The sequence below is a fragment of the Clytia hemisphaerica genome, unplaced genomic scaffold (genome assembly GCF_902728285.1).
Source record: "Clytia hemisphaerica strain Z4C2 unplaced genomic scaffold, Clytia hemisphaerica genome assembly, whole genome shotgun sequence".
Taxonomy (NCBI): domain Eukaryota; kingdom Metazoa; phylum Cnidaria; class Hydrozoa; order Leptothecata; family Clytiidae; genus Clytia; species Clytia hemisphaerica.
Window position 1 is genome coordinate 105,386 of NW_027104179.1, and position 24,941 is coordinate 130,326.

General features: G+C 35.9%; 3 protein-coding genes across 4 annotated transcripts in view; 2 read left to right on the plus strand and 1 right to left on the minus strand.

Moving 5' to 3' along the window:
• The window catches only part of LOC136814695 (cilia- and flagella-associated protein 54-like), a 101,182-nt gene that overhangs the window by 14,393 nt on the left and 61,848 nt on the right, over positions 1-24,941 (minus strand). For both annotated transcript variants that reach the window (XM_067071109.1, XM_067071110.1), the window contains exons 24-35: positions 24,786-24,926; positions 23,862-23,960; positions 23,375-23,501; positions 22,481-22,634; positions 21,990-22,151; positions 21,604-21,675; positions 20,916-21,023; positions 4,313-4,413; positions 2,653-2,874; positions 1,934-2,048; positions 1,461-1,694; positions 882-1,084 (exon numbers count right to left, since the gene is read on the minus strand). In XM_067071109.1, the coding sequence (XP_066927210.1) occupies positions 882-1,084; positions 1,461-1,694; positions 1,934-2,048; positions 2,653-2,874; positions 4,313-4,413; positions 20,916-21,023; positions 21,604-21,675; positions 21,990-22,151; positions 22,481-22,634; positions 23,375-23,501; positions 23,862-23,960; positions 24,786-24,926 (1,738 nt within the window). The remainder of the gene's footprint in view (positions 1-881; positions 1,085-1,460; positions 1,695-1,933; positions 2,049-2,652; positions 2,875-4,312; positions 4,414-20,915; positions 21,024-21,603; positions 21,676-21,989; positions 22,152-22,480; positions 22,635-23,374; positions 23,502-23,861; positions 23,961-24,785; positions 24,927-24,941) is intronic.
• LOC136814698 (ficolin-2-like) lies at positions 7,041-8,015 on the plus strand. The gene has a single exon (XM_067071112.1). The coding sequence runs from the start codon at positions 7,068-7,070 to the stop codon at positions 7,932-7,934; it is 867 nt and encodes a 288-aa protein (XP_066927213.1). The 5' UTR covers positions 7,041-7,067; the 3' UTR covers positions 7,935-8,015.
• On the plus strand, positions 12,132-15,626 carry LOC136814730 (fibrinogen C domain-containing protein 1-A-like). The gene is made up of 2 exons (XM_067071150.1): positions 12,132-13,039; positions 14,985-15,626. Exons 1-2 carry the CDS (start codon positions 12,164-12,166, stop codon positions 15,591-15,593), a joined length of 1,485 nt encoding a protein of 494 aa, XP_066927251.1. The 5' UTR covers positions 12,132-12,163; the 3' UTR covers positions 15,594-15,626.

Here is a 24,941-nt window from a genome sequence, read left to right on the forward strand (position 1 = left end):
GTTATATGTATACTTAAATTCTTTAGCTGGGATCTTCATGCGATGAAAGGGGAAAGAATTATGTTTTCAGCTTCGAGAACTATCATTCCACTTACTTCCTATATATATAAGTTAGTCGGTTGTAAGCAGGGGGGGCATGCAGTTACTACAAGACATGATGTGTAGTAAGTGCTTTTTCAACACTTTTTTTCAGGATCACCACCCTTTGCAGTTACTACACCTTGGTAGTAACTGTTTTCAGAAAAGATTTCCAGTTACCACCCCTGTTTTTGAGTGATATCATCAAAAACATGCTCGAAATTACCCTAAATTGCGATTATTTTTCAACCTAAAGCCATTTTTGTGCTAGATTTTCTTTTAATTTACTTGGTTAACAGCTGTTGAGAACATTTTAATGATAATTAGGGAAAGCATAATTTCAAAGTTGGGTCTGAGAAAAATTTCAAATTTTCTTTCGTCTATTTATAACAAAAATATTTTAAAAAATTCATTTTTTGTGAAAAATTTTGAAAGTTCTTTAAAAAAATTAAAATATAAGCACTTACTACACCAAAAGTGCTAGTTTTAGTGTGTAGTAACTGTTTTCATAACTTCTGAATACAGTACCACCACGGTAGTAAGTGTCATACTGTCTTGTAGTAACTGCGTGCCCCCCTGTTGTAAGAAGTTAAAAGTAATACTGCCAGAATTGGAAAATTGTGGAAAGGTGGTTACGCTAGATTCAATCTGTCCTCCGACAAAATGCAGCAAACATTTTAAGGGATCATTTTCTTTAGCCTGAGAAAATTAGATAACCATTTCTCTCTAGCCGAAGCTAGATCTAATTTGATACGTCCTTACCCATCTAGCCCTTCGGGCTTTACAAAAATTTGTGTTCTTACCTTGTGATTGCATTGAATTTGACAATGAGGCTGGAGAGTCGTTCCCATTTCTCTTGGTAATACAACACTTCAACAGCAAACATAACAACACGTTTGATGTTCCCGTAATCCACGTGTGAAATGTTTTCCACGTCGTGATGGTCTGGCAACTCTGACGATTGTTGAAGTGACGATGGAAAGTCGTTGTTTAACGAAATGTTACTCTGTTTGAAAGACCAACAAGAGGGTGATTTACAAAATTAGCAGAGTCTTATTTGCGATTGAAGAAAATTGAGATCAGTAAAATTGGGTGGAACTTTACAGTCTAATCTCTCTTATTAGAATCTCTTTAGTTCAAATCTTTCTGTAATTCGAGCTTAAATCTTAGTCCCCTAGGCTGAAAATGCATAAAAATGCTATAATTCGAATATTACTCTAAAGATCGAGTTAGAGAGAGGCAACTGTAATTCATTAGAGCTACATCATAATTGAGTACTTAAAGCTAGACCAAAAAAACCCTGCTTGAAATGTATTTTATTTCAATGGACAAATAAATCTAAATTTCAAGTTAGAAGTCTTCTGGTACAAGACTATACTCACATCCTGTTCCAGTTTAAGATTATTCAAGAAATCCAGTAAGAATTCTGCCGCCATGTAAAAAACATTGTAGATCAGCGGGCGTAGCTGGATGACAGTGTAGGGCGTTTCGTGTTTGGTAAGGTCAATATTGTTATTCAATAATGTGATTGTCATCATCATGGTAGTTGTGGACTGGATGAGTTTGTTGCAGATATGCTGTAATAACACCCAGTTCTGACCACGGTGCGCCAAAACCTGAAAACAAAGAAAAAATCAAACATATTACAGTCTTGTAATCTATGGCCAAGTCTTTTACTATAATACTTTCAAAAGAAAAGATAAAAGATATTCAATTATAAAAAAATGTTAGTATGTAAGCTTTATGCAAGATTAACTTAAAAATTATAATTCTTCTGTTAACAACGTGTTTACTCTTTTCGTATACAGCGTGAAGGGAAAAAAGCGGAGCAGAATGTGACACAAACAGCACTCACCATTGCTCTTTGATAATAATTATAACTTTGTTCGAGGTTAAGGATGAACAATTTTCGTGCGTCGTCTTGTTTGATTTTTAAAGCTTCTTGTTGATCTAACACTCGTGGTGGTCGTCTAAAAATATGAAGAAAAAAATACTTGAAATTTAATTTTGGCAGACCCTTAAGCGGGTGCTGACTGTTAATGAAGAGACATCAACCTTGGAGACCGATAGAGCATGAAGTTCGGAAAATGAAGCCCTATATGGAGTCCAACATGAGAATTTTTTAAGGGAGATTGTGAATGCCTTTGATTTCAATACACGCTTTTTTTATAAGAATTACACTTTATAAGAATGTCCATGATAAAAATGGCCAAAAATTAACAATATCACCATCATGGAATTTTCCTACTCAAGCTAAGAATGCCATTTTTAGAGCATTTTCAATTATAAATTGCCAATTACCCCCAAGTAAGGCTCACTCCTTTCACAAAAGTATCATTTTATGCTTGAGACTTCTGTACTAAATGTTAAATCTAGTCTGAATTAGGATCCTAACCTAAGAATATTTTAGGATGATTTCGAACAAAAAGTTAAGAATATCCATGATGAAATGGATTTACACCATTCTTATAAAAAAAAGCTTGTAATGTGCGTGATGAGGTAATTACATAAGAGGATAATTACATCTTTTATTTATGTCATGTGATCTTTAAGATCAAGCCAAAAAGGTCTTACGGTGTCAGTTTCTTTTCCACTTTGACGGCAACCGATTGTCGACTGCTACTAGGCATGAGGTAAATCTCCGCAGTTTGTTTGCTGTTCTTTTCATGTTCCAATGTTTTGCCACCGCGATCAACAGGCTTATCATGGAGTTGAACTTGATCTTTGAAACAACCCACCCATGAAACCATCAATACACCAGTTGTAGAGAGTGTGAACCAACTGAAATCCATCATCCTACAAAAGATAAAAGTCCACTAGATTACTAAATCGCCTTAAATACCCCTTGTCTCACAGTTTCGGTAGAACTTTTTCTTACAGTGGGGATTAAAATTTCTATTGAAATCTCGATGGGGATAAAAATTCTATTGTTCCAAGGTTAAACAAGCAACATGCTAAATGGACCTACCTAATGATTAACATCAGATGAAAATAAGAAAAAAGTGACAATAATTGTACAAAAATTCAGAATGGAAAAATAAGGCTTGTGTGTTGAATAATGTAAAATGGTAAAAAGGAATTTCCCCAAATACGAAAATCACTTAAACCAGAAAGAAATAATGAGTATTTTCTTATTTGGTTAAAGGGAATTTCCCCAAAATACGAAAATCCGTTTTTTAAGGCGAATAAGAATTTTCCGGGAAAAACCACTTCAGCTATTCTTTAGAGAATCTTGCCCTCCATCTTTGTACAAAAAATCAGAAAAAAGTAATGACAGGATTATGCACAAAGTCCAAAAAACCGTATTTTTAGGTAGTTTTTGGCCCAAATTTGCCCAAATAAATTTTTTTTCAAAAATCGGGCTCCGTCACGTTCTGGGCATTGCCATTTTGCATCATTGTGCAAAAATTCAGAAAAAACTAATGAGCCAATCTCGAGAAAAGCAGGTAACAGACGGACGGACGGACGGACGAACGAACGGACATGGGTTACTTTATAGAACCTCCGCCGGGGTACCCGGAGGTAGGTCCAAAAATCCAGTGGGGATGGTTTTGGAGTGCCATTTTCAAACATTGAATTTCGAATAAGGATAAAATTAAAGTAAATTTCCCAGTGGGGCTGGAATTACAGGGGACGAATTTTTGCCAAATTTTCCAGTGGGGCTGGGGTCCCAGCGGGTCTGTGACACATGCGTGTCTTAAAGAACGAACATATTTCATATTCATCATTCGTGTCTAGAACAGTAATAGATTTTCGAGGGTTTATATTGATAACCTATGGACCTACCTTTGCTTACTAAACTGGAAAAAGAGACCCATAACTTTAAAATACACTTTGAAACTCTTGAAATTCTTGAGACTTTGAGTCTGTCTTAATATAATCGTTGAATTTACAGACTGTGACTTTTGATAGAATTCGAATCAAAGCGGCTTTCTGCTTGTTGAAATATTACAAAAATGGCAAAAACTGGAGGAAACTTTGGGAAATTAAGATGAAGAAAAGCTCTTGAATATCTTTTCAACAAGCAGAAAACGGCCGTTCAATTCAACTTTTATCAAAAGTTACAGCTTTTTTGTATCCACTGCAAACTATATTGAAACAGACTTTAGCATTCATCAATTGAACGAGACAGAAAACTTGAGAAAAGTTTAGGGGATTCGAGTTAAGGTCATATTGGACACTCCCTCCGTTATAAATTCTTAGAATTTATTCTTTACTGGTTCGCTTCCCTTACCTCTCGTCAAATTTTAAATTTGGATAACCAAGTCTTCTAGACATCAGATAAAACTTATCGAGACAAATATTGAAATGACATTCTGCTGAGATCAAGCACATCTAAAAGGAAAAGAATATGAATGCTTATACGGTGGTCGAGCATCTTTGCCCCCCCCACAAGATACTTCCCCTAGTAAAAAAATGGGAAAATGCTCGAGGCTTAAGCCCCAATAATTGATTGGATCTAACATGTGGTACAGTAGAGGTCAGTTTGACTTTGAAATCGCCGTTTTTGCTCTAATTTGCAGGAAATGTATTTTCTTTTTGTGCGACAGAGACAGTTTTCAGCGAGATTTCAGATCCAATTCAGTGAAAATAAAAACATGTTGGATAAAAACTGACTTTTTAAAAGGACCTCTGATCAAGTCAAAAGCTACATGATTCGATTCTGTTTTACAAGATTCCGCCTAGTAAGAAATTCGTTTGAGTTTTTCAATCAGGTCTGTGCAGCTGACTCGTAGCTTTCCGATTAGATATGAAAGGGCTTCTTATTTTCTTCTAGAGATATAACACTTTAGAGTTGGACGTAAACTTAGAAAGAACGTTCCCGTCGCTAAAGGGTCGATAAATTGATATATAACGAACGATTAGGCCTAGCAAGGGATTGAAAAAAGTTTCATAATTGTATGATTTAACTGAGTGGTTTCGTGGAAGAAGAGAAATATCTTTTTAATTAAGTGGCTTCTTTTAACGAGCTCAGATTCCTCAAACTCTCATCAAAATTAATTGCTTTATCTAATTTTAGAAAGCGCTGAAACAGGAAAATTTATCGTTTCATTTCCTTTAAAAAGAGGTAATTGTTTAGAACTTTCGGTTGGTTTAGTGGACATTTTTTACTAATTGAGGAGTACTAATGCCCGAACGTAGTGATTTGATTACCAAATTTATTTTTTCAACGAGTTTTTTATTGCACCATCAGGCGTCTGTAGACTTCACTCGGAAAAAACTTTCTACCGGATGGTGTTCGGAGGTTAATCTCCGAGCAGATTCTGGTACTGCACGCATGGCATGTATTCACTCTAAAGGACTCGGCTTTGTCAGTGATCTGCCCAATTTGTGCAACGCTTTAACCTTTTTCATCCAGATTCAGAATGCTAATACAAAATGAACTTTTGAGCGCGGTGAAATCAATCGCATCAAAACCAAAATGAAATGAAAAAAACTGAAAAATCTACTTCTGGTAGAATAATGCTATGATCTTCATTTTTGTATCAGAAACTCTTCAATCTTAGAACGTCATAAATGCGAAAAAAGATTAAAATACCTATATTCATTCAATCAAAAAACACAGCTCTTTTTTAATGTTTTTTAATGATTTTTGAAGTCAATCATTGATAAACTTTGGACTATATCTTTTGACGGAATAATAATAAAAAGCAACGCGGGTTTGATTGTTTTGGCTGAATAACCAAGTCAGGTCGTCACATTCGCCATATCTCTTTATCATCAGAGCGTGGTATTCAAAGAATGGATGATCTGCTATGAGATTACGTATTGGTAGCTATTTCAAATGATTGCTAAAAATGGACAAAAGAAATTTCCTTAATCAACCAGACCATTTGGCTCTAATTTTTCTCGTTTATTCACTGGCAATTTTCCAATTTTAGAATGTGCCGATACAGGAGATTTTTTATTTCAATTCATTGAAAAAATTTTTAATCATTTTTGTGTGATTACTTGTTACCCAGTGTTACCCAGTAATGATCAGTAGCTAAAAACAATTCAAACGATGAAATTTAGCACACCAACAGTTTAACCAGCTTGCCATTTTTATTGCCAACTCAATTGTTTTATAAACCAGCTTATACCTATGACACGAATATTACTAGGCAAGTATTCAACGACCTTGAAATTAAACACGCATAAAATTAACACGAATTTTATTTTGCTTTTTTAAGGACACCACGGCTGGTTTTAATTAAGGGGGTTTTTATTAACACGAAATTTTTCAATTTGCGTTAATAAATAAGGTACTCCACCATTAGCTTCCATAACGCACAGTTAGAGCATTCGGCTGCCGTGAAAAAGGTCATGGGTTCAACCCCTCGGCCGAGTCATACCAAAGACTTAGCGTAAAAATGGTACTGGAAGCCTCTCTACCTGACGCTCAGGAGTTGAAGAAAAGAATAGAGGGTAAATGGAGCTATTTTGGGGAAAAGAGTTGCACCCTACCCTACATTTGGGATAATAGCTATCGAAAGAGCTTTCAGGTCGCCTCCGACTGCAGTTGCAAGCTTTCTCCAACAAGCCCTAAATTGGGACTTGCATCAATCGAAAATTTCTGATTCTTAACCTTTTTACGCCAGACTTTATTCCTTCACCAGCCCGTAAACATCAACAACAAGAACGCGTGCGACATAAAAAGCATCGATAAGTCCTTCTTAAAGCATTGCTGAAAGTTATAATTTCTTGCAAATTGGAAATTGCAATTATCAAAGAATTTGGCAAGAGACAAATCAGATTGCCTTTGTGAAAGCAAATTCCTTAACTTTGTCACGTTTACAAATAATTGATTTATTGGCGTAACTTCCACTCGAAGCATTTTCCTCACCACTGCTGAAAGAATCCCCTGAAAATTGGAAAACACACCCTCTAATAGTTGATGAGACATTCAAAAAAGAATTTTAATGTGAAAAGTTTTGCCAAGAAAAAGAGTATAAAAGGAGCACAAAATGATACAAAAAACCAAAAAAGACAAAATACACAGTATCAGAATGGCTTTCAAATTCTTTTTACTGCTACTATGTGTCCAGCAAATAACTCAAACCAAAGCTGCAGTCACTAACAGGACTATTGGAACAATGTTGGACGACGTACTGAATGATCTTTCCAACAAAGTTGGATTCCTTCTAAAGCTCGAAGGTGCATGCGCTCCATGTCGAAACATCAAAGGCAGTGAATATTGCGATTGCAGAAACCTCGACCCAATGACTGACTGTTTGGATTTCTACAATGCAGGGCATAAAAAGAACGGACTGTATTTGTTGGGACGGCGCGCCTTTAGCTCACAACAAATCTTTTGTGATCAAACAACGCAAGGAGGAGGGTGGACCGTGTTCCAACGACGTCACGACGGATCCGTCGATTTCCAACAAAACTGGGCCACCTACAGATCAGGTTTCGGAAGCCTGTTAGGAGAATTCTGGCTTGGAAACGAACACATCCGTGATTTGACGAAATCGCCCTTCGCACCAAAGAAATCACAGCTTTTGATCAACATGCGTATGAAAAGAAAAACACAAATGGTGTATGCGAAGTATGAGCAATTCAGTATCGGAGATGAGATGGATAAATATCTCTTGTTCCTGGGAAAACAACTGACGGGGAACGTTCCATCTTTAACTGTCTTCAACAATCACAACAACACGCGATTTTCAACCTATGATCAAGACAATGACAAATGGCCCCGCAGTTGCTCCCAATCATATGGTAGAGCTGGCTGGTGGTATACTAGTTGTTACAATACCCTCCTTAATGGTGTTTACAAATTCACAAGTCCGTCGCGTGGTGAGATCGCATGGCAAAACGGCCGCACATTGTTGCCGGAATTCGTCGAAATGAAATTCCGAAGAAACATTTAAAGAAAGCTTTAGTCATAAGCTTTAGCTGGACTTTTAGTTTTTGTAAATATGATTTTTGTATTTTTAGAAGTAATTTTTAGTTGAGTAATTTTTCACAGTGATTTTTCACCATTTTGTAATTTCCGAATCATTTTTTTCCTTGTACCGTAATTTCTCTAATTTAATACGACCAAAAAAATAATTATTTTGGAGGTGTCGCACTAATAATAGGAGGATATAAATTGCTCTGAATCTGGAATCTTTTTATCGTACTAATAATTAGAGGAAAAACTTTGTAAAGGCGCGCTAAATTGGAGGAAAAATAAAAAAGACAATTTTTTTTATTTTCTGTTTTTTGTTTCTTTGTTTTTTGTTTCTTTCTTTTTTAAGCTTTTTTCTAACCCATATTTTCTTCTCTTTTCAAACTCTTCCAACTTTTCACGTGTCATCTGCCTCATTTGGGCGAAAAGATCAGCGTTCTCAGTCTTAAAAATAAAGCTTGCGGGAATTTCCATTCCTCCTTTAGGCAGGTCATGAGAGTATCTCCTTTCTCCTGTAATTTTCACCGACAATCCTCCTCCATTCTTGATGAAAAAATATGTTAATTTTGACAAAAATTTGGGAACGTGTCCAACCGTTTGACCATCACTACAGATAGCAATCGCGTATTGATCTTCGACTAATGCACCAGGTCTAACTTCTGGCTTCACAGTCAAAATGGAGCCGATATCAGCAGTCCACCCAGTCCAGCTGTAGATATGGTATCCTCTAATACAACAAGCAGCTGTAAATTCCTTTTCCAATACTATTGGAATTTTTAAATCTTGAACAAGAAGAGATTTAAAAAGATTGTCACACATTTTTGTTGTTGTGTATACGCAAAGCTGTTTCTTGTCGAAACGACCTGAGAAAAAAAGAAGTCGCTGCAGTGGAACTTTGTTTGTTAAAAAAACTCACAGCACAATCGAATGTTTTTGACATTCGAATGTTTTCTTCGGCCATCACTTCTCACTCGCGAGATCTATCTTTCTGAACTTACACGTGTGGTTTATTTTGTTCTTGTTCTTCGAAAGAAAATGTCTACCCAAACGAATATAATCGGTTTTTTAAAACAAGCATCGAATACCAAAAGGAAACGCCAGTCAACTATTACATCTTTCCTGGCACCTGGACAAAATCAAGTTGATGACTCTGTGGTATATCTAAGAAGTAAGTACATACTATTTTGCTCTGCGAAGAACAAATAAAATCTTCCCTTTGCGTTAAAATTACCATATATAGTTGGTATTTTTTTGGTAAAAGTATTTGAATTATTATTTTTACCATTTCAGGTAAAGCAGCAGCACCCCCACCGAGTAAAAAGCGTGTCGGACGACCACCAAATTCACTTACAGATGACCAAATCAATCGAATGCTGGAAAGGAATCATGACTACAACGATCTCTTACGAAAAGCCACGTATTTTGATTCAGTTATCATCAACTTTTACTTAAACCCTGACAGCGTGAAGAATGCCAACGAAATTGAACACTCCACCAGAAAACGTTACACCGAGAAAACAAAAAGGGAAATGAGAGAACACTACCTACTCACGCAAAACTTTGTGGCTTCTGCCAAAGCTTTTAATGTTAACGAATCCACCCTTCGTAATATTGTGAAAACCCTCCCTAGAAACGTTAAACCGATTGACAAAGGAAACCGTTCAGGAGCTGGTAGGCCATTAACATACCCCTTAGAAGTTGAAAATGATCTTGTATGCTGGATTCTCAAGCTAAGAGATATGCATTTTCCAGTATCTGTGCTCGCTTTACAGGAGAAGGGAAGAAGTGTTATCTGCCCTCACAATCCCACATTCAATGCTAGTCGTGGTTGGGTCCAAAAGTTTTTCGCAAGGCATCGACTATCCCTACGCAGCCGAACATCTGTCAGCCAAAAGCTTCCCCAGCAACTAGAATCTTCTATCACTAAGTTCTATCTTGATGCTGGTCGCTACATGAGGATCGGTAAATATCCCTTGTCACTTGTTGGGAACATGGACGAAACACCGGCATTTTTTGATATGGTACCAGCTAAAAGCATCACTAAAACCGGTACCAAAGAATGTGTGGTGAGAACATCAGGTGGTGAGAAAAAGCATGTCACCGTAGTTCTGTCAGCTGCTGCAGACGGAACCATGCTGCCTCCAATGGTAATCTTCAAAGGCAAAACCGAAAGAACCATTGAGAAACTGCGAATACCGGAAGGATTTGTGGTAAAATGCCAAGAAAAGGCTTGGATGGACGAGCATCTCATGAAAGTATGGCTTGATGATATCTGGTTAGAATACATCAAGAAGGTCTCCAAGGATATCGGGTTCGAAAATTCGCTGTTAACGTACGACGCATTTGCAGCACACAAAACGGATGATATCCAGAGTAAGTTGGTTGAAAATAAATGCGATGCTCTAATGATACCAGCAGGATGCACATCGAAATGCCAGCCAATGGATGTGTGCATCAACAAACCTTTCAAAGCCATTTTGCGAAAATGTTGGGTTGAACACGTATCTAAAGTCATCGAGAAAATGCCTGAACCCTCATCAAAACCCGACTTCAAGCTTCCACCACCAAGCAAACAAGATATTGTAGACTGGGTTGAGAAAGCACACAAAGTTCTGTCAAACGACAAAGAGATGGTAGCCAGATCATTTGAAGTATGTGGCATCACAACAACTGATCCAAGCAAAGTGAGAAGTGGAGAATTCTACGAACAATGCATGGGTAATGCTAAAACTATCTTAGATTTAGAGGACGATGCCACTGAAAAAGACGATGACGATGACGACCCTTTTGAATTGTAAATAATATTTTTGAAAATTTGAAAAATTTGAAAGAACAAAACTAATCCTGAAAAAATCAGTTCGTACTATAATTAGAGGAAAATTTGAACTTTACCGTATTAAATTAGAGGAAAATCAAAAGTAGGTAAATGGGTGCTCGCACTAATAATTAGCGGATTTAAATTAGTTCAAAATGACGAAAATAATTTCCTCGCATTAATTAGAGGACGTATTAAATTAGAGAAATTACGGTATGTCTTAAACAATTGAATATTATGAATAAAGGGAAAACCGTAAAACTACTGTTCGTCGTGACGCTTACATTTTTAAAACATGTTACAGTGAATTCGCCTATTTGCCTTTAAAAAGGAATTTGACGAACTTTTATTTCCCGTGGACACTCTTTAAAAATACACCCCTGTAAAGCTCGTGTTTACGAGGTTTTTTTTGAAGTTGTGAAGGAGATATTTAAATATAATAATTGTCTAGAAATAAAATCATTATTAGTATTCCATTAAATCTCAATTCAAAAATCGAGTTTAAAATGATTTTTTCTTTAAAAATTTATTCGTAAAAAGCAATAATGTACCACAGCGAATCTAAAAATGGTAACAAGTTTGTACAAATTTATTCGTTTGTACAACTTGAAACGGCTATTTTTGAAATTCCAAGGATGTCCCAAAGTTTTAGATTTGCTTTGATGAAAAACCAGTGCCCAGGCCCAAAAAATCAAAATAAATAAAAAAAACAACCGCAGATATTCATCCAAGGAACAAGTGTGCCAAATTTAAGCCAAATCCGACCATTTTTTAAGTCTTCAAGCTGCCCCATCGTGTCATTATAAGCGTGATGTTTGATTGTTCTTGCAAAATGAGATTTTCTCACACCAGAATTTATAAATGTATCCAGCGTCTAGCATTATTTTCAAAATTTTTGCCTAGAAGGTATTAATAGAAAGAGTTAAAGGACTTTTTTAAATGAGATTATGATCAGACACTTTCGAGCCGCCATGACAGTCGTCCTTTGCAGACAAAGCTAGAACATAAATTGTTTTTTATAACAATCGAAAGACAATACTCGCTCTCAAACATCTTATGAGTCGTTCATACAGTGTCCTTAACAATTTTTCGACTTAATCAAAAAACATTTTCAAAGAGTTTGTCGAAAGACAAGTTGTCGGCCAAATCAGACGGAGCTTGTGAAAGTAAATAGCAAAATTGTTGACTAATAATGTTTCTCTTAATTACTGGCTATAATTTATTTCCACGAAAATTAGTTAAAAATAATTTGGTTTCTAAAAGGTAGACACCACACCTTACCAATAAATTGGTAACATTTAGAAAAGAATGCTAATGGGAAAGAATTTCACATTCAAAACAGCATAAAAGGGACCAAAAATGATACAAAAAATCAGAAAGCATTATTAACACGAATGCACATAATCAAAATGGCCTTCAAATTCGTTTTGCTGATAACATGTCTCGAACTCGTATCTCAAACCAAAGCTGCAGTCACTAACAGGACTATTGGAACAATGTTGGACGACGTACTGAATGATCTTTCCAACAAAGTTGGATTCCTTCTCAAGCTCGAGGGCCCATGCGCTCCATGTCGAAACATCAAAGGCAGTGAATATTGCGATTGCAGAAACCTCGACCCAATGACTGACTGTTTGGATTTCTACAATGCAGGGCATAAAAAGAACGGGCTGTATTTGTTGGGACGGCGCGCCTTCAGTTCACAACAAATCTTTTGTGATCAAACAACGCAAGGAGGAGGGTGGACCGTGTTCCAGCGACGTCGCGACGGATCTGTCGATTTTCAACAAAACTGGGCCACCTACAGATCTGGTTTCGGAAGCCTTTTAGGAGAATTCTGGCTTGGAAACGAGCACATCCGTGATTTGACGAAATCGCCCTTCGCACCAAAGAAATCACAGCTTTTGATCGACATGCGTATGAGAGGAAAAACACAAATGGTGTATGCGAAGTATGAGCAATTCAGTATCGGAGATGAGATGGATAAATATCTCTTGTTCCTGGGAAAACAACTGACGGGGAACGTTCCAGCCTTAACTTCCTTCAACAGTAACAACAACACAAAATTTTCGACCTATGATCAAGATAATGACAAACAGTCCGGCAGTTGCTCCCTATCATACGGCAGAGTTGGCTGGTGGTATTCTAGTTGTTATGTTACCCTCCTTAATGGTGTTTACAAATTCACAAGTCCCTCGCGTGGTGAGATCGCATGGCAAAACGGCCGCACATTGTTGCCGGAATTCGTCGAAATGAAATTCAGAAGAAACATTTGAATAATGCTTAAGTCATTAGCTTTAGCTGGACTGTTTAGAATTGTAAATATGATTTCTGCATTTCTAGATGTAATTTCTAGCCGAGTAATTTTTTACCTTTTTATAATTTCCGAATCAAATTTTTTCCTTGTATGTCTTAAACAATTTAATATTATGAACATATGGAAACACCTTAAAACTACTGTTCGTCGTGACGCTTACATTTTTAAAATCATTATTAACATTCCATTAAATCACAATTCCAAAATTGAGTTTAAAACGATTTTTTCTTTAAAAATTCATTTGTAAAAACCAATAATGCACCACAACGAATCTAAAAATAATAGCAAGTTTGTAAAAATTTATTCGTTTGTACGACTTACAGCGGCTATTTTTGAAATTCCAAGGCTGCCCAAAGTATTTTTAGAAGTAATTTTTAGTTGAGTAATTTTTCACAGTGATTTTTCACCCTTTTGTAATTTCCGAATCATTTTTTTCCTTGTATGTCTTAAACAATGAATATTATGAACAAAGGAATAGCACCTTAAAACTACTGTTCGTCGTGACGCTTACATTTTTAAAACATGTTACAGTGAATTCGCCTATTTGCCTTTAAAAAGGAATTTGACGAACTTTTATTCCCCGTGGACACTCTTTAAAAATACACCCCTGTAAAGCTCGTGTTTACGAGTTTTATTTTTTTGAAGTTTTGAAGGAGATATTTAAATATAATAATGGTCTAGAAATAAAATCATTATTAGTATTCCATTAAATCTCAATTCAAAAATCGAGTTTAAAACGATTTTTTCTTTAAAAATTTATTCGTAAAAAACAATAATGTTCCACAGCGAATCTAAAAATGGTAACAAGTTTGTACAAATTTATTCGTTTGTACAACTTGAACGGCTATTTTTGAAATTCCAAGGATGTCCCAAAGTTTTAGATTTGCTTTGATGAAAACCAGTGCCCAGGCCCAAAAAATCAAAATAAATAAAAAAAACAACCGCAGATATTCATCCAAGGAACAAGTGTGCCAAATTTAAGCCAAATCCGACCATTTTTTAAGTCTTCAAGCTGCCCCATCGTGTCATTATAAGCGTGTTGTTTGATTGTTCTTGCAAAATGAGATTTTCTCACACCAGAATTTATAAATGTATCCAGCGTCTAGCATTATTTTCAAATTTTTTGCCTGAGAAGGTATTAATAGAAAGAGTTAAAGGACTTTTTTAAATGAGATTATAATCAGACACTTTCGAGCCCCCATGACAGTCGTCCTTTGCAGACAAAGCTAGAACATAAATTGTTTTTTAAAGCAATCGAAAGACAATACTTGCTCTCAAACATCTTATGAGTCGTTCATACAGTGTCCTTAACAATTTTTCGACTTAATCAAAAAACATTTTCAAAGAGTTTGTCGAAAGACAAGTTGTCGGCCAAATCAGACAGAGCTTGCCAAAACAAAATAGCAAAAATGTTGACTAATAATATTTCTCTTAATTACAGGCTATAATTCATTTCCACGAAAATTAGTTAAAAAGATTTTGGTTTTTAAAAAAGGTAGACACCACACCTTACCAATAAATTGGTAACATTTAGAAAAGAATGCTAATAGGAAAAAATTTCACATCCAAAACAGCATAAAAGGGACCAAAAATGATACAAAAAATCAGAAGGCATTATTAACACGAATGCACATAATCAAAATGGCCCTCAAATTCGTTTTGCTGATAGCATGCCTCGAACTCGTGACTCAAACCAAAGCTGCAGTCACTAACAGGACTATTGGAACAATGTTGGACGACGTAATGAATGATCTTTCCAACAAAGTTAGATTCCTTCTCAAGCTTGAGGGCTCATGCGCTCCATGTCGAAACATCAAAGGCAGTGAATATTGCGATTGCAGAAATCTCGACCCAATGGCTGACTGTTTGGATTTCTACAATGCAGGACATAAAAAAACGGGCTGTATTTGTTGGGACGGCGCGCCTTTAGTTCACAACAAATCTTTTGTGATCAAACAACGCAAGGAGGAGGGTGGACCGTGTTCCAGCGACGTCGCGACGGATCTGTCGATTTTCAACAAAACTGGGCCACCTACAGATCTGGTTTCGGAAGCCTTTTAGGAGAATTCTGGCTTGGAAACGAGCACATCCGTGATTTGACGAAATCGCCCTTCGCACCAAAGAAATCACAGCTTTTGATCGACATGCGTATGAGAGGAAAAACACAAATGGTGTATGCGAAGTATGAGCAATTCAGTATCGGAGATGAGATGGATAAATATCTCTTGTTCCTGGGAAAACAACTGACGGGGAACGTTCCAGCCTTAACTTCCTTCAACAGTAACAACAACACAAAATTTTCGACCTATGATCAAGATAATGACAAACAGTCCGGCAGTTGCTCCCTATCATACGGCAGAGTTGGCTGGTGGTATTCTAGTTGTTATGTTACCCTCCTTAATGGTGTTTACAAATTCACAAGTCCCTCGCGTGGTGAGATCGCATGGCAAAACGGCCGCACATTGTTGCCGGAATTCGTCGAAATGAAATTCAGAAGAAACATTTGAATAATGCTTAAGTCATTAGCTTTAGCTGGACTGTTTAGAATTGTAAATATGATTTCTGCATTTCTAGATGTAATTTCTAGCCGAGTAATTTTTTACCTTTTTATAATTTCCGAATCAAATTTTTTCCTTGTATGTCTTAAACAATTTAATATTATGAACATATGGAAACACCTTAAAACTACTGTTCGTCGTGACGCTTACATTTTTAAAATCATTATTAACATTCCATTAAATCACAATTCCAAAATTGAGTTTAAAACGATTTTTTCTTTAAAAATTCATTTGTAAAAACCAATAATGCACCACAACGAATCTAAAAATAATAGCAAGTTTGTAAAAATTTATTCGTTTGTACGACTTACAGCGGCTATTTTTGAAATTCCAAGGCTGCCCAAAGTTTAAGCTTTGATGAAAAACCAGTGCCCAGGGCCAAAAAAATCAAAATAAATAAAAAAAAAACAGCCTCAGATATTCATCCAAGGAAAAAATGTGCCAAATTTCAGCCAAATTCGACTGGGACCTTTCTCTGACTGGTTACTACTTTTTAAAATTTTCACACAAGTTTTGTAAATTAACCTTGATCACTAAATTAAGTGAAAGTAGGGTACGAAAAGAAATACCAACATTATTACAGTCTATACCAATATTATCATGGAAAGATCATGAAAATTCGCATAAAATATTCCAATTGTTTTTAAGGGTATTTTTCTCTCGAACGGGAGGCTGATAATTTCTATAACTTATCACACTTAACTAACGGCAAACGGAGGTTTTGTAACATGACGAATAATAGGATAAATATACGCGAGTATTTAATTATGCGGTTCTAATCAATGCAAAGTAATCAATTCGGCTTAATTATTATTTGAGTAGTTATGTAAGTGTAATAAACCAGCTGCGCTGGAAGGTCAGCCTAAATTGTTTAATATGATTAGAAAGATATGTATGTTGTTAAAAATTGATATGAATTACTAAAACGAGAGTAAAAAAATCATCAAATTTACGTTTGTATACAATATGGATTAACGAAAATATGCCATGTTACAATCTGTATGACAGAATAATTATTCGTCTCTTAATTAGGATAAATATTTAGATAATAAAAATTAGATATACAGATGAACAGCAACAAAAGGCTACATCAACAACAGATTCAAGAAAATAAAAGTTAAACTGAACAAAAAATCAAAAAAGTTTCAAAAACGAAGATGCTGTAAATCAGTAAAAGTTAAAATGGTGACATTCTTATTCATCTTAACTCCAGAGAAATAGTTTAGCCCCGGGGGGGGCACTGGGTTTGCGGACTGACGGTATGTGCGGGCCAAAAATTGGCTTTTAAAATTGCACCCTTACAGTGCAGCAAAAATCAGTGAAAATCATACCCTTAGAGTGCATTTTCCCCAAAATTTTCTATCCTTTTCGTGCAAAAAATGGTCAAAATTCCAGCATTTTTGGTCAAAATATCTAGATTTTTCAAAAATTTTCTGAAATTTCTACCCTTACAGCGCAGGCGGCAAAAAACCCACCCTTACAGTGCATTTCGGATGCCTTGAAAAATACACCCTTAGTGCCCGCACATACCCGTCAGTCATTTTGCTTGGCTGCCCCCCCCGGGAGTTTAGCTTAAAACTACATGTTTTTTATATAAGCAATGAAAAATTCAAAATAAGGTTTACACCGTTACCCAAAATACTATTTAAAATTTATTCAAATTTAAAGTTTTATGTTTAGCATACCCGGCGTCGTCCCAGAAAGACTGTAATTATTGTACTGTATTTTCCCTAATCGCAAGTCTAGAAAAAAATCATTTTTGCATCAATAATTGGATGAAGAACTTTGTTCTTTCTCAAATTTACATAGGAGCTGTACTTTAATATACTTGATCAATTTCTATTTACGCTTTATCATAATTATCTCCAAGTCGGTCCAAAAAAACAAACGTAACTGCCAGTGAAAACGCAAGTCTAGAAAAAAGTCATTTTTGCGGCAATAATTTGATGAAGAACTTCGTTCTTTCTCAAATTTACATAGGAGCTGTACTTTAATATACTTGATCAATTTCCATTTACGCTTTATCATAATTATCTCCAAGTCGGTCCAAAAAAACAAACGTAACTGCCAGTGAAAAACGCAAGTCTAGAAAAAAATCATTTTTGCGTCAATAATTTGATGAAGAACTTCGTTCTTTCTCAAATTTACATAGGAGCTGTACTTTAATATACTTGATCAATTTCCATTTACGCTTTATCATAATCATCTCCAAGTCGGTCCAAAAAAAACAAACGTAACTGCCAGTGAAAAACGCAAGTCTAGAAAAAAATCATTTTTGCGCCAATAATTTGATGAAGAACTTCGTTCTTTCTCAAATTTACATAGGAGCTGTACTTTAATATACTTGATCAATTTCCATTTACGCTTTATCAATATTATCTCCAAGTCCAGAAGAACAAGCATATAAAATGTTATCAAATCATAAAGAAAACACCAAGTTCGAGAAAACATTATTTTTGTGAATAATCAGATAATTAAGTTGCGAACTGTAATATATATACATTCCATCAAATTCCAGCAATTGTTGGTGGTTATTCTATATTCAATTCCAAAATGAAAAAATATGTTTTCATGCTAAAAAATAATGAGGTCTAGGCTAGGCAGGTAAAAAAATAACTCACAATTCAGGAAAAAACTTGAGCAAATAAGTTGAAATCTTCATACTTTAAAGAAAAGAACATCCTTATAATCTAACTCCAGTGTTGTATCTTCCTTAGTTATAAGTTTAAAAGCCACTTCAACAAGATATAATGATTGCATAAATAAAAGCTGGCAGGAGATAAACACCGAACGAACGAAAAAGCACCGCCTTGGCAGCCATATTGAATTGTTTTTGACACATATCGGGAAACCAAACTTAGCCCGATTGGATGAATTGAAAGCGTACCCCAACCGGAACGCTGCCCTAAAAAAGCAAATACATAGGCTGCTGGCATCCACTAACGGATTCGTGCTCCTTATAGAGGATGCTTAATAAGCTATTTTTCCTTTGTCCAGAGATTTGCCGCCTTTAGCCGATATACGGCTAAAGACATTTTTAGCTGGCGAGTGTCTACAAATATAACATTACGTAATGTTTAAATTTTCTATGAGGCACCAAATCATAGATTGGAAAATATATTTGGATTTCGAAAAAAAAGTAGGCGGAAGGAAGTTTGTTTTTTTTTCCTTCCTCGTTTCTTGTTTAATGTGGAGATTTGGTAAAAGATGAGAAATTAGATTTATTGCATTTAAGTGTATCTTCTGTGTGCACCAACAAAGTTTTGCTTCATAAAACTACATTTTGATGCTTTAATTTGGACTTGCATGAGTGCATAATTTTTTACCACACTGGATTCGTTGATCACTTTGGCTCCAGATAATTGATTTGTCAGTTCTACAGATATGTTGCAGATTATTTCAAGGTATTTTAGTTATGCATATACAGTACATTGTGGGGGTTATATTGAATATTTCTGACATTACTTCTTTATGATTCTACAAAGGCCTACAAAAGGGAGAGTTGTTGTTCCCTTGTTAAATGTTAAAACAAACAAAAAACTTTTCTTCAGCTTTGGCATTTCCCTTTTCGATACTGTGTGGCCTTTGTGTTTATCTTTTTCAAGTACTTAGCTTCAATTCTTTTGAAAAGATTGGAGTGTTTTTGGTTGTTTTCTTTCACTTTTTTGTTCATATTTGTATTTTTGAGCCTCGACCGAAGAGCTGAAGCAAAAGTTTTGATAAATTTAAAGACCAGATGTCTTATAAAAGCGAAAGTCAAAAATAAATTTACAGACTGTACACAATGCGCACATCAGATTATTTTTTATCTTTCTTTCTGTTTTGTTTTTCTGGTCTGGGATTCGAATTTCGAATATAAACATTCTATTGAAAACGTTCGAAACGATCGTTTTTGAGCGCACATCAATGTAAATCAAATTATTAACTCGCAAGGATTCTGTAAAATACATCGAATTAAAAAAAAACCGATTCGGAAAGCGGTTGGCAGATCATTAAGCAGACCTATACTACCTGGGGTTTTGTAGAGGTCTGCGATTCAGACTAGCAAATACACAGATCGGGAAACCAAACTTAACCCGATCGGATGAATACTTTAGAAATCGGGGAAACCCTTTTTTTTTCTGACCCTGCTGCGGAATAATAGCGAAATGAATGCTCAGCTGGGGCTGACCAATAAAGTAACCAAAGTTATTCTACAGAAATGTTTTTTCAAACTGTAATACATTTCCCTATAAAATAATATACACGTTTTTTATAAGAACAACCAACATTTTTGAAGGCTATGGATGTTTTTAACTTTTTGAGTTTTAAGTCTAAAAATGCTCTTGACATGTTCTTATTGACTACAATGCTGGACAAAGGGTTTGTAGACTTCTGCAATATTTACAAAATACTTCAATATCGATCAAAAACAAGTTCCTAAGAGGTTCTGGGTGCTTTCCAAACCCATCCAAAGCTGCTCAAAGTCTCTCAAAGTCACCCACCGCAGTCTAACCACAAGGGCTTGATTAACTGGCTTACACCAGTATCAAAACGCTGATTTTTTGCTTGTGGTTCCCTCAAAAGCAATTCAAAAGCAATGCAACGACTTCAAAAGTGTTTTTCTTAACTTCCATCCCCTTTCAGACACTTTGAAGAGTCATTTTGCTCTATTTCTCATCATTTTTCACTGAAATTTCATTTGTCTACAACCTTTTGTGCAGTATTGTACTTTGTGATTATTTTTGTCCGTTTTCCTAAGAAAATTGAAAATTTAGCGTCCGCAAAACATTAGAATGTTCTGAACATTTTGGCCATCGAAGCCTTATGTTCTTACATAGTTTGTTCTCATAAAAAGTGCACTGTAAACCTTCATCAATACACCTATCAACCCTCAAATCGTAAGGAGACTGGGTTTAAGTTTACCAGGGATTGTTAACCGGTTACTTTCTCTAACCGGGCTATACGGCTTTTTGCGCAATGCAATTAGTTCTTTTCGCATGACGACGGGCCGACTGCACAGAGTTGCCCGCAAATTGAATAAAAAAACTAAAATATGGCAGATATAATTTGATCCAGGACATATCGAGTTCAATGAGAAACTATGCCAAAAACCTTTAAATAAAAGAGAGTTTTCATGATTATAAACCAGTGCAATGTCTTCTAACATTACATCATTGACCTAACACCTGATTGGTTGTAAGTGATCAGCTGGTGGAAGCGTGATGTAATGTCAGAAAGCTTTAAAGTGATGTATATCATGGATTGAATAACTCAGTTGATCCGGCATACCTGTGACCTCCAGGGTAATTCTTCTTGGGAGACAATCCTCAATTTCTTTTTTCGTTGTTGTGTCTTCCATAATTCGGGAAGAACAGCTTGCATCCGAAGAATTGCATCCTAAAACAGACAGCTCTTATTGCTCTAAAAAGGTTTTAAAAACTTAATAAAAAAAGACCTACTATAGACCTAAATTCTGAAGCTTTCGGACGTTCTTAACTTTTCGAGTTTTAAGACTAAAAATGATTTTATTTCCATCATTTTGCGATCATTTTTGTCCATTTTCCTAAGACATCGGGTGCTTTAGAGTACCCAAGACCATAAAATGTTCTTAACTTGTTGTTAATATTTTGACCATCGAAGCCTTATGTTCTTATATAAAAACGCGTACACCTTAGACACTACTTATCAAGCGTTAATTAAATGACATCAATTTTTTCTTGGCACGTCGACGTGAAACCGCTTGTGCAATCAGAATAAATTGACAAGATGATTTGCAAAGAGAAGGAACTAGCATGATGGCCACAAATATTAATTTAAAGTCAAAGTGTAAAACATATTTTACATTGACATTTACATTTTGTAAATTTTGACATTTTGCCTGATCTAATTTGCAGTGGAATTTTGGAGCTATATAGCGAGATTAAACTGAATCAACACTAAATTATGCTTCCATAGATTTGAGGTCATGAAGGAGTACCTTGATGATTCTTTCTTCAGCAGTCATCACTTGTATTTTTTTCGTTCCAATGATCTTACTGCCAGACATCCCCTATCAAAAGAAAAGTCAGCCATTCAAATGACTTTCAGTGAGATTAAATTTAGCAGAAACTTTGTGGCGTTGTGCCAACGAAGGAGAAGAGTTCATTTTACGTGTTACATGAACAGCAGAACTGCCATAAGATGATGAACATTCTCCCAATATTTCAAACAGGTCATGCTTTAGCATCATTAAGTTTGTTCTGTCAATAAAAGTCTTACAACTAGTATTTGTGAATATGGAAGGAAACTTAATGGTCTTTTTACAACCGGGTTTCCGTCTACAGACAGAAAAGTTACAACACTGCTATAAAAAGATTGGGCCACCTTGGTGATGCTGATCTTGCGACTAGAGACACGTTCATCTAATGATTGACTGGCGATGATTTCTGCAAGTTGACGATTGGAAGTTCGTTCATCGATCCGTCCAAACCTCTGGTTGTCCGCCATTCCATCCGCCATCAGGAATAAACTATTGTTTGGTGAGATCTGGGAACAAGAAAAGGAAAAATGCACAAACTTCTCAAACGGTTTCAAAAAATGACTATCGGAAAAAATATAAATCAAACATGGAGATGGAGGGTTTGGCTGTGAAGGAAGGGTTTACTTATTTCTGAAAATCGAATATGGAGATGAAAGGCTAGCAAGGGGAGTTGTCGCGTCGATCATCAAAAATAATCTGAAACGACATCTATTTGATTCGCGCTGAAAATGATAATTCGGACTATTTAAGATAATTCGAAGCGTGTACAGAAAAATATTTGATGTCAGTTTTGTCAACTTCAGACAGAGTGACCATGCTACGAAATAACATCTACCTCTCCTTCAGCCTCGGGTGGGATGTGATTTTGCAATCCAGTGAGAGAAGAAAGTTTTCTGTTGTTTCGCTCTCCTTCAGCTGTCTGTGCGGTGACGACCAAAATCCCTCGACCGGCCTCCGTCATTGACTTGTTCAAAATGATCTCGTTCCGTCTGTAAATTAAAAAAAAATCAATCAGTGAGAAACAACCAACATATCAAGTTTTTTTCAAGTTACCTTATTAATGCAGTAGAGTCTCCATAACTCGAAAACGTATGGGAAATTTCGAGTCACGGAGTCAGGTTTATAAGGCGTTGTTAACCGAAGGTACAATAAAACTTGTTCAAGTTAAAGAAACATTCGAGTTGTAGAGGTTCGAGTTAAAGAGACTCCATTTTGAATAACGAAATGAAAACCAACCCAATTTCTTGAAACTACTATGGTTATTTGAAGTATTCTAGTTTGTGCTAGGTCTGTCAACATTTGCTTAAAATTATTAGTGTGTAGCTGGTTGAAAAGCGGGCCCTCGATCGATACTGCCATGGACTAGTCTGAATCACAGACCTCTACAAATTCACCGGTAGAAAAAGTTCTATAATGACCAGGAATCCGTTAATGGATAACAACAACCTAGACTCGGACCTGAATTCTATTAATTTACCAGAAGTTTCATTAACTTTTAGTCCGTATTTGACCTAAAGCCAAAATCCCAAAGGTATATTTGACCTAACCAAGGGACTTTTTTCTTACAAACGAGCGCAAAGATCACATTTATAATGATAACAAATAATTCTTGCATCTTTTATTTTTCACAGAGCCGAGTACCACATCTTTTGTGTAAAAATAAAAGGCGAACGAAAATTGATGGTATCACTAATGATACATTTTAAAATTAAATTTTATCACATGATACCTGGTAAGCCACGTGACTGCCTCTTTGGTCCAGTCCAATGCCGAATCAAACATTCGATCCTTCAGTGCTTTCCCAATCACACCCACAAAACTTTCCAAAAAGTGAGCTCTCCGCTTGAACTTCAATACTGAAGGTTGAAAAGTGAGAGATAAAAGTTAGAATCACTGACTTTTATATATCCCTGGACCAAACTACACCCGCCATCTTTGAAAGAGGTTACCGCTAAGAAGTCATTGCAGTTTTAAAAATTAACGTTAAACGACGCTACATCATCAATAGTATCCGAGGAAAAGTAGACCTAGCTCTCTCGAAGCATTTACACCGCTATTGAGTAGTGGTACCAGTTTTTTGCTTGGACGGGATTGAGAAACTTGGTCTAGGGTATATAAAGGTCAGTGGTTAGAATCGATAACCAAATTTTAACTAGTGCTGCTTTAAGTAGAAAAAAAAACAGACAAATTTCTCATTTAGATAAGCCTTTCCTTACCCTCTTTATAAGCAGTAAGGGGCGGAAGGGCGGCAACCACAGCGTTCAAGAGGACTCCATCTTCGGCGCCCGTCAACTCCAATTCTCCTTCTGATGCTCCTGGATGAAAGTTAAATTAAAAGTAACATTTCCTAAGAAGAAATTCGATGTACACTTACATAGACATACACATAGAAAGCACCGCTGTGGGGTGAGAAATTTATAGGTGTTGATATTAAGCAATGTACACCTTTCAGAGATTAGTAATAGTTATCGCACGGTACCAGTACAAAATGAGATATATTTTTCCAGTTCAGATTTTTCGTCATATTTTCCGAGCTTTTAGGCGTATATATGATCTCTCGCTTACCAGACCCTTTTTTTGAACGCGGCCTTATCTTTGTACGGTACAATATGAAATACAGCATTTATGTACACGTTTTTAGCCAATTGCTCATATTTTTCATGTTGATGATAATAATTATAAAAGAAAACTTATTCTGATTGAGGGGAGTTTATCTACCTTTAACTTTTTACACCATTATTTAAAAACGAGGAAAATCATGGGTGCCGCATCCATTATTGAACATTGAAAACCATTTTAGAGTGTTAATTTTAAACATTCTGCTTATTTCAGCATTAAAAAACAATAGTCACTTTCTAATTTGACAAAAAGAAATCTGGCACCACTTTTATTTGAGCTTAGGCAAGTGAAAGTACGGGTTTTTTTAAGAACTTGGCAGTCCCTGTAAGGGTCGAAAAAAGAGGGAAAATTTCGATTTGTTGCCCCTAAAAACATTGAAATTGTCCCAATAGGGGTCGTAAAATTCACAAAATTTTCCAATTTGTCCTCCTTTTTAGTCCTGCTAAGGGTCCTAGGATAGAAAGCCAGGCGGTACCCCCGCCATCCTGTAAACCTAGTACCCCCAAACGGTCGGTACCAACCTTCTTTGAGTAGTTTACTAGTAAAGATATCGATAGCACGTTGTTCACAAGTAACACCACCGTTCGTTGGATCAGTTGAAATCTTGTTGGCTCCTCCTTTGGTCTTTTGTTTCTTGTAAGTTCGCTTTTGAAGTTTCTTCACTGAGAAATAGAAAT

Bases quoted from the DNA above. Each gene is read 5' to 3' on its own strand.
- LOC136814730 (XM_067071150.1), top strand. From the start codon at position 12,164: ATGCACATAATCAAAATGGCCTTCAAATTCGTTTTGCTGATAACATGT. The intron at 13,040-14,984 runs ATTTGAATAATG...ACATAAAAAAAC, and splicing joins AAATGAAATTCAGAAGAAAC to GGGCTGTATTTGTTGGGACG.
- LOC136814698 (XM_067071112.1), top strand. From the start codon at position 7,068: ATGGCTTTCAAATTCTTTTTACTGCTACTATGTGTCCAGCAAATAACT.